Consider the following 9961-nt stretch of genomic DNA (forward strand, 5'->3'; position numbering starts at 1 on the left):
GGCGGCGGCTGCTCTTCTCCTCCCCCTCCTTCTCCTCGCGGGGCGGCGCCGTGCTGCGCTGCCCCCTCCCGGCCGCCATTTCCAGCCTCCCTCTCGGCGGAGACGCTCCGCAGCCGCCCGCCCCGCCCCAGCCGGAAGCCCCGCCCACGCCCAGACCGCTTCCGGGGCGCCGCCATGGCAACCCCAGCGAGGCCACTGGGGAAGGCGCTGCGGAGGAGGGGTCGCCACGCCCACTCAGGAGGCTCTGCCAGGGCCCGGAAATGTCCCCTGGGCGCTCCGCTCTCCCCCAGGGCAGGTGGTCTCTGCCTACAACTCCCATCAGCCCCGGCCCTTGGCCATGCTGCCTGGGGCTGATGGGAGCTGGAGGCAAAACCGTCTGGAGCGCCGCCCTTGGCCCCCCGCCCCAGGGAGCCTGATTCCCGGCACGGGGCACGGGGGGGGGTGTTTTTGAGATAGGGGCTCAACATTTTCAGCCTGGCACCCGGTGCCTCTCCCCAAAACACCCCCCAAGTTTCAAGAGGGTTGGAGCAGGGGGTCCAATTCTATGAGCCCCCAAAGAAGGTGCCCCTATCCTTCATTATTCCAAATGGAGGGAAGGCATTGAAAAGGTGCTCAGTCCCTTTAAATGTGATGGCCAGGACTCCCTTCGGCCTTTAATCATACTTGTCACACCCCTGCTCCTGGCTCCGCCCCCAAAGTCTCCTGGCTCCACCCCCAAAGCCCCCAGGCATTTCTTGAACTGGACGGAGCCAGGGGGACCAGCAGGCCCGAAGGGAGCTGTGCCACCATAGAGTGGGGGATGGGACCACCTTCTGGGGGGCTCATAGACTCGGACCCCCTGCTCCAGCCTCTTGCAGGCTTGGGACTTTGCTGGAGATCAGGGCTTTTTTTTAGCAGTTCGGGCTGGGTTGGTGTGAGGGGTGTGGCCTAATATGCAAATGAATCCCCGTTAAACAATGGTGACATCAGGGGTGTGGCCTAACATGCAAATCAGTTCCTGCTGGGCTATTTCTATCAAAAAAGCCCTGCTGGATATATGGTGCTTCTAGCCTCCCCCCCTCCAGTGGGTCAGTTAGAATCATAGAGTTGGAAGGACCTCCAGGGTCATCGAGTCCAGGGGTCCCCAACCCCCAGCGCATGAACCGGTACTGGTCCGTGTCCTGTTAGCAATCAGGAGTGAGTTGTATAATTATTTCATTATATATTATAATAATAAAAAGATGACATTGGATTTATATCCTGCCCTCTACTCCAAATCTCAGAGTGTTTCACAATCTCCTTTACCTCCCTCCCCCTCACAACAGACACCCTGTGAGGTGGGTGGGGCTGAGAGAGCTCTGACAGAAGCTGCCCTTTCAAGGACATCTCTGTAAGAGCCATGGCTGACCCAAGGCCATTCCAGCAGCTGCAAGTGGAGGAGTGGGGAATCAAACCTGGTTCTACACACTTCACCACCACACCAAAATAAAGTGCATAATTGTATCATCCCAAAACCATCCCCCCACCCTTGGTCCATGGAAAAATTATCTTCCACAAAACCAGTCCCTGGTGCCAAAAAGGTTGGGGACCACTGATCTAGTCCAACCCCCTGCACAATGCAGGAAACTCACAAATACCTCCCCCTAAATTCACAGGATCTTCAATTCTCCATTATACCTCACGGGAACCCATCTCCATAGGGTATAATGGAGTGCCCAGTGGACATTCACCCCTCCCCTTCCAGCTTTCTGATAAACCGGAATCGGGGAAGGCCTCCAAACCAGGGGCTCTCCTGCTCCCCACTGGGGATTGGCAACTCTAACTGATCTCCCAGGATTATGACCAATCTCCAGGCACCAGAGACCAGCCCCCTGGAGAAAAGGGCCGCTTTGGAAGGAGGACTTAATGGCATTTGGGCCCTGTTGAAGTTCTTCCCTCCCTAAAGCCTGCCATCCTCAGACTCCACCTCCCCACCAAATCTCCAGGCCTTTCCCAGCCTGGAGATGGCAACCTTATATCCAGAGGAATTGCCCTGCCAAAAGAGACCAGAGCTGACGCGCGCCTGTTTGGGCAGAGCCCTGGTTGCTTGTTTTGTCTTAGAACCTACCTGGCTCCATCCCCAGCTTCATTTCCGGTGAGAAGTGCATGGCCCCCCCTCTGTCTGAGGCGCCAGAGAGCGAGGCAGCCCTGCCTTTGTGGCCCTCCCCCACCCCAGCTGAGGGGGCCTCTTGTGCCCTCCCCTTCAAGACAAGGCCCGATTTGGACTGGAGCCTTTAACCTTCAAGGTGCCCCCGCTGGACTAGCCTGCCCTATCACAAGCTCCCAATGCATCTGGAGGCTCTCCGCCGGCAAGCAGCCCCCCCCCCCCGGACATTCTGGCTGCAAAGGCCCCTCCCTTGTGGCTCTGAGGCTTCGGTTCAGATCAAAACACCCCTGTGAGCTCCAAGGAAACATTTTTTGCAGGACCTTGCCTTTGCTACTCAGAAATACCCTCTAATGTCTATATTCCAAAGGAAAGAAGGTGTGCCACCCGATGGTTATGCAGAGGGTGGAGCTCGACCGTGCCTGGAAACCCCAAATGGCATTGCCAAAATCACAGCCGAGCCCCTCCTCCCAGGCGGGAAATGGCCAGGCCAGCAGCCTGGGTCTCTGCTTGCCCTGAGCAACTCTTTTGGGGCTTACAAGTCCCAACCTTGGGATGTTTGAGGCTCACAAGAGGCAGAGAGAGGAAAGACAAGAGAGCTGGTTGCACGTGGGCCGCGGAGGGATTGGAACGGAACCTGGGCTTCTTCCCTGCTTCTGGCATTCCAGGCTGCACGGCTCCCTGTGGGGCAAAGACTGGTGTGAGAAAACCACCTTGTGGAGGCCAGAGAGGAGCAGTGAGGGCAGCCGTCCAAGGCCCCTCCAGCATCCTCCCTCCAGGGCTCATTCACTCACAAGCCCTGCCCCCACCGCTCATCCCTCCCTCCCTCCGTCAGCAAGGCCCGGCTCCATTTCTTTTCAATGAAGACCTGATTTCTTTCACATTAAGAACACAAAGGGGAGTGCGTAAATACAAAAGACAAGCATGATTCACTGACGCAGAACAGCTGAAGCATAATCGGGCCTCAGAGCCCAGTCCTCCCCCCCCCTCCCGGTATCCTTTCAGCTGTAATTCACTGTCAGTGGGGGGAAACGGTGCTTAGACAATGCAGGGAAGACGCCGCCCGGGCCAGGATCCAGCAGGAGAGCGGTCACCAGCGACATGCCGTTGTTGGCACAAGCCCCGTTGGGTTTTTATTGGCACCAGCTGGGCTGGGATTGCGCTTCTTAGCATGGCAGGGGGCTCCTAGAGCGGGACAGAGGATTTTTAGCTTTGTGTGATGGGGCCAAGCGGCACTGGGCTCTTTAACGGCACAACCGGCCGTGGGAACACAGCTGCGGGGTGCACAGGCGAGAAGTTGAAAGGACTGACGGCACCTGGGAAAGGGGCTAGAAAACTGCAGGCGTAAGCGAGTCCAGTCTGCTGCTTTGTTACACGGAGACCCTGCAAGCAACAGGAGATCGCTGCAGTGGCTGACCCCCACAACCAAGCACGGCCATGATTGCAGGGACCGCTGGGCTCATCCGGCTCTTGGCCACCTGTGCCCCCCCCCATCCTTCTGCCAAAGTCATCTGCTAGGCGGAAGGCCCCAGGAAGTGTCCGTCACGTGACGCTTGGCCATCCACTGCAGGTGTGTGCCCCTCCCTCCCTCCCCCGCATCCCCAGCTGTGCTGAAAAGCATCTCCCCGCCTTTCCTCACAGGGCTGCTCCAACTCCTGCTGCATGAATACTGCTGGTCACCGTAGCGGCTAGCAGAGCCCACCCCGGCCGGGATTGCCCTGGCTAGCTTGACCTTGGCCAGTCTCAGAAACGAGAGAGAGCTGTTGGGTGGGCGGAGGCAGGCCAGGGCAAACCACCTCTGTTTGCCTGTGTTGACTTCCATGGCCCAGCTAAGCCTGGTCCTGTGCGATCCTGGAAGCTTCGAAGGGTCGGCCCTTCGGATGGGAGAGCGCCACGGAAATCCAAGGTGACAACGCAGAGGCACCTCTGGCCGTCTCTTGCCCTGACAAACCTTTGGGTCACTGTAAGTCAGCTGCAACTTGAGAGTGGAGCTAAGATGAGAAGATGAGTGGGACACACACAATGGACACATCTCGTCTTCTCCTCGGGCAGTTGGGGACCTTTCCAGACTCCTGGGCCTGCTGCTGAGCACCCTCAAGTTCTTTCCCCTCTTGGCTGCATTTCTCCCCTCTAGGAACTCCCAGGCCCTCTCCTGGGCCTCCTCCTCACAACAACCTGGTTAGGAGGATTAGAAAGGGAAGGTGTGGCTGAGCTGGAGTCACCTGGCCAACTTCTGTGGCAGAGGCCAGCCGGTGTTTCACAGCCAGGGAAGGGAAGCCGGCAGGCTGAAGTGGGGAGCCCTGAGCCCTCTCCCCACCTCCTATGGCCGGCCACTCTAGAAAGATCCCGCCTGGTGGGGGAGAGAGCTGAGTGCCTGTCGATGGCCTCCCATGCTGGCCTCTGCTGTTCAGGGGGGTGGGGGTGGCGTTGGTTGACCTTGCTGCGTGCAGATGTTCTTACAGGTCAGGGCTGGGGGAACTGCAGCGGTGTCAGACTGGAAGTGCTGGGCTGCACTCAGATGCAGCCCTCTTGGGTTTTCAGGCACGTGCCAACTGGCGGGGCGGGTCCCCAGTTTCAGCCTCTCTCCTTGCTGGTTGGACAATGCCACCTTTCTGTCTGGAAGGCAGCTGTGAGGGATCCCATCGGTTTTGAGGGCTGAGGGGGGCCAGGCTGGAGGAAAAAAGGGGGGGAGCTTCTGTGCCTCTCTTCAGGGTGCCCCAGAACTCTTGCTACTCTCTGCTGCAAGGGATGGGCAGGGCGGCTTCCCTGCGACATCACTCCCTCCCTCGTGGTGCTGCAAGGATGGCCAGAAACTTCTGTGGTTTTTTAAAAGGGGACAAATCCAAAAGAGCCAGGAAGTTCTCTGGCGAGGGAAGGAGAGGACCCTTTCTGTCAGGGGTGGTCCAAATCCCTCACCTGCTGTTGGGCCTCCCTCCTGCTCTCATGAGAACTCTGAACATGCGGGATCTTGCTGGAAGCTGCCCAAACCTCCAGCAATGGACAGAAACTTGGGGGGGGGGGAGGTGAAGAAGATGAAGATATTGGCTTTATACCCCGCCCTCCACTCCGAAGAGTCTCAGAGCAGCTCACAATCTCCTTTCCCTTCCTCCCCCACAACAGACACCCTGTGAGGTAGATGAAGATATTGGATTTATATCCCGCCCTCCACTCCGAAGAGTCTCAGAGCGGCTCACAATCTCCTTTCCCTTCCTTCCCCACAACAGACACCCTGTGAGGTAGATGAAGATATTGGATTTATATCCCGCCCTCCACTCCGAAGAGTCTCAGAGCGGCTCACAATCTCCTTTCCCTTCCTCCCCCACAACAGACACCCTGTGAGGTAGATGAAGATATTGGATTTATATCCCGCCCTCCACTCCGAAGAGTCTCAGAGCGGCTCACAATCTCCTTTCCCTTCCTCCCCCACAACAGACACCCTGTGAGGTAGATGAAGATATTGGATTTATATCCCGCCCTCCACTCCGAAGTGTCTCAGAGCGGCTCACAATCTCCTTTCCCTTCCTCCCCCACAACAGACACCCTGTGAGGTAGATGAAGATATTGGATTTATATCCCGCCCTCCACTCCGAAGAGTCTCAGAACGGCTCACAATCTCCTTTACCTTCCTCCCCCACAACAGACATCCTGTGAGGTAGATGAAGATATTGGATTTATATCCCGCCCTCCAAAGAGTCTCAGAGCGGCTCACAATCTCCTTTCCCTTCCTCCCCCACAACAGACACCCTGTGAGGTGGGTGGGGCTGGAGAGGGCTCCCACAGCAGCTGCCCTTTCAAGGACAGCTCTGCCAGAGATCTGGCTGACCCAAGGCCATTCCAGCAGGTGCAAGTGGAGGAGTGGGGAATCAAACCCTGTTCTCCCAGATAAGAGTCCGCGCACTTAACCACTACACTAAAATGAAGATGCCTGATCTCTTAGCCCAGGGGTGGCCAAATTGTGGTTCTTGAAACCCCCGCCATCCCATCAGCCAGTTTGGAGAAGACATTTCTCTCTTTAAATCACTTCTCCAAGCCAAGTCAGCTGGCAGCCTAGAGAATGCATTTAAAGTTAAAGTGGCTTGCTTACCACCTCTTCCTCCCCATCCCCCTTCCCTCCCTTCTTCCCTTCCTGCTCTCCAATATCTGATGTTCATGGCTCTCAAACATCTGTCGTTTATTCTGTGTGGCTCTTAGATCAAGCCTGTTTGGCCAGGCCTGTCTTAGCCTCTGCCTTCTCCTTCAGCTTGCCAACTCCAGGCTGAGAAATCCCTGAGGATGTGTGTGTGCAGCCTAGGGACGGATGACAGCAGGCTGGAAGGCCATGGAGTCTGTCCTCCAAAGAGAAGCTGGTTGTCATTCTAGGCCATCTCTGCTCCTCCCTGGAGGCTGGTGGGGGGATTTCTCCTCGCAGTGCAGCAGGGGGAGGGGCTACTCCTGAACTAGTTCCGTAGGCAGCGGCTGCTGCTGCTCAGAGTGACTTAAAAAGCAGGCTTATCTTTTTCTTTTCCAGCTGTCAGGGATTTCCTTAACAATAGGCTTGAGCAATAGGCTCCCATCCTCTCCAGCACCCTCCACAATCAGTGCTGCAATGGGTGGGGCTACATTCCAGCCTGGATTCTTCCTATTGCAGTGTTTGCGTTTCCACATACAAGGTGCCAGCCTCTAGCAGCCAGAGGAGGACGAGGAGGCCACAGACCACCCGGAGACGGCGGAGCTGCCCCCCACAAAGGAAGGGGACCGGATTTGGGACATCGGCTCCTCCCTCCTCTAGCAATAATTGAAGGGACTTGCTGCCCCCTCCTGCCCCTCCAAAGATGCAGCTGGCAAAGACATGGTGGGGGGGAGAAAGGGCTTTTGCCGGCTTTGGCCCTGGCAAGGAACCGCCCCCCCCCCAGCAGCCACAGTCCCTGCATTTTTCACAAGGGCTGGAGCACCTGGATCCATCCAGCTTTTGGCCCCTCAAGGTCAGTCTTCGCTACTCAGCAGCTTTGCAGGGTCTTAGGCAGAGTCCTCTCCCCCACCTCCTGCCCGATCTTCCCACTAGAGATGCTGCTGGAGATCAAGCCTGGGAAATTCTGCGTGCCAAGCAGAGGCTCTGCCCCTGGGCCCCTCCTGCCCTCCTCTTGGAGACCCTGCAGCTGCTGCAGCCCTGCGGGTCTGGAGTGGGGGTGCCCTCCTGGGCAAATCATAGCATCCTAGAGTTGGAAGGGACCTCTAGGGTCATCTAGTCCAACCCCCTGCACAATGCAGGAAACTGGAGAGCCAGTTTGGTGTAGTGGTTAAGTGTGCGGACTCTTATCTGGGAGAACCGGGTTTGATTCCCCACTCCTCCACTTGCACCTGCTGGAATGGCCTCGGGTCAGCCATAGCTCTCGGTGAGTTGTCCTTGAAAGGGCAGCTGCTGGGAGAGCCCTCTCCAGCCTCACCCACCTCATAGGGTGTCTGTTGTGGGGGAGGAAGGTAAAGGAGATTGTGAGCCGCTCTGAGACTCTTCGGAGTGGAGGGCGGGATATAAATCCAATATCTTCATCTACCTCACAGGGTGTCTGTTGTGGGGGAGGAAGGTAAAGGAGATTGTGAGCCGCTCTGAGACTCTTCGGAGTGGAGGGCGGGATATAAATCCAATATCTTCATCTACCTCACAGGGTGTCTGTTGTGGGGGAGGAAGGTAAAGGAGATTGTGAGCCGCTCTGAGACGCTTCGGAGTGGAGGGCGGGATATAAATCCAATATCTTCATCTACCTCACAGGGTGTCTGTTGTGGGGGAGGAAGGTAAAGGAGATTGTGAGCCGCTCTGAGACTCTTCGGAGTGGAGGGCGGGATATAAATCCAATATCTTCATCTACCTCACAGGGTGTCTGTTGTGGGGGAGGAAGGTAAAGGAGATTGTGAGCCGCTCTGAGACTCTTCGGAGTGGAGGGCGGGATATAAATCCAATATCTTCTTCTTCTTCTCACAAACACCTCCCCTGGAGCAGGTACTTTGGAAGACGAGGTGCCACGCCAAGCCAAGGGCCACAACTCTCTGCTGACAGCCAGCTCAATGCCTCCCTTCCTCCCCTCCTGAAGAGCGAGCAAGCGCGCAGACTCAAAATCTCCCCGGTCCCTATTAGCTCCTCATCCCAGCAGGCTGCCGGGTCTTGTGCCAGGGGCAAAATGGGGGAGGGCAGGACTTCCACCCCAGCCCCCACCCCAAGTGGCTTCAGCCCCACAGCCAAGTCTCCCTGAGGGCTGCCTCAGTGGAGTTTCCTGGGATTACAACTGACCTCCAGTTGACACAAATCAGCTCCCTGGGATGCAGGCGGCCCCTCGGAAGTCCCTCCCCTCCTCTGGCTCCACCCCAAAAATCTCCAGGGATTTCCCAACCCAGACCTGTCTGGGAACCCTATAGGAGGCAGAGAATGTGTGTGCATGCCAACCTCCAGGTGGTGCCTGGAGATCTGCCATTGCAACTGCTCCGCAACAGAGATCAGTTCTCCTGGAAAAAAAGGCCACTTGGGGAGGTGGGCTCTCTATGGCATTGTACCCCACTGAAGTCCCTTCCCTTCCCTCCCCAAACCCCACCCCCCAAGCCTCCAGGTCTGGCCTCTGGGGTTAGGGGACGGACTTCTCAGACAGACCTGACTTCCTTCCCACCTGGAAATACCTCTGAGGCTCTGCTTGCCCACCTGGGTTATCCGCCACAAACAGTGGAACAACCTCAAAATGCCTCCCCCCCCCCCATTGAGAGCACCAGGAGAGCAGCTGCTGAACACTTCTAGCCCCTCAGCATCTGCGGCCCCCCCAGAAGGGCATCTGCCGTAAAGCGCACTGTGCATGAATAAGTTCTGGAAATGCAGACGGGCCCATTATCACAAAGCCCCCCCTACTCCTGCAAGCCCCCTCCTCTCTGGCCCCCTTGTTTGGTAGCTCTCTGCAGCCTCTCCCCGCCCCTTTCCAGAAAGAACATCAGTTCCCCTGTCTGCAAACCCAGCCGGCTTGCTTTGCTCCTCCTCCACGCAGACAGAGTCCCCTGTTCCTCCTCCGCTGACAGATAACGATAACGGAGCGCTCTTGCCCTCCCCTTAATCAAGACAGAAGGCAGGAGGGAGGCCCTCTAATGAGGGAATTAAAAGGCTCTGCTGAATGGAAAGTCCAGCAACTCAAAGAGGGCAGGATCTAGAGGCTGGGTAGAGAACGGCCTGACTCTGCAGCTAGGAATCCAAGGCTGCCGTCCTCAGCACAACGGAGGAGATTTCGCTTTGGAGGCTGAGGCTGCCTTGGAAGGGCTGCACAGTTCCACCTGCCAGGGGGATGCCCAAGGACACGAGGGAAGGCTCTCTGCTTCACTGCCACAACATGCTCCACCTGCCACAAGAGGGCGGCATTGAGGCGCCAGGGCAAAATCCCAGCACCTCCTTTTTGGGGCATGCCTCTGGTACACGGGAAGCTACCTTCTGCTGAGACAGACAGACCCCCTTGGTGCCTCCAGGGCAGCCGTCTTCATGCCCAGGCTTGTATAAATAAAGTAAATAAATAAATTTCACAATTCTCAGATTGTGTAACCTGGTATTATTGCATTGTTTATTGTTATGTATTATACTGGTCTTCATTACACTTTTATCATTTTGTGTTCGGCCTCGAGTCTCCATGGGATGGATGATAAATGAAATAAAACAAATCAATGACTAGATTAATCATTTCCAAGCCACTCCTCATCCCAGCAGGCCAGCTGAAGTCCCCGCGTGGAGTCTGCCTCACCTGAGGTCAGTCAAAAGAGGCAGCTCAGCAGGGATTAAGAAAGAAGTCCCACTGTGCTCAAGGGTGGGAGGGTATTTTAAACAAACAGCCCTGCAACTGAGTC

General features: G+C 56.6%; 1 protein-coding gene across 1 annotated transcript in view; it reads right to left on the reverse strand.

The window, feature by feature from the left end:
• TNRC6A (trinucleotide repeat containing adaptor 6A) overlaps positions 1–2277 on the reverse strand; it is a 39062-nt gene extending 36785 nt beyond the window's left edge. The window contains 1 exon segment of the mRNA XM_060260693.1: positions 2087–2277. Coding sequence (XP_060116676.1) covers positions 2087–2126 — 40 coding nt within the window. The 5' untranslated portion in view covers positions 2127–2277.
• Between the last annotated feature and the right edge of the window lie 7684 nt (positions 2278–9961).

This window comes from Heteronotia binoei, chromosome 20 (genome assembly GCF_032191835.1).
Source record: "Heteronotia binoei isolate CCM8104 ecotype False Entrance Well chromosome 20, APGP_CSIRO_Hbin_v1, whole genome shotgun sequence".
NCBI lineage: Eukaryota > Metazoa > Chordata > Lepidosauria > Squamata > Gekkonidae > Heteronotia > Heteronotia binoei.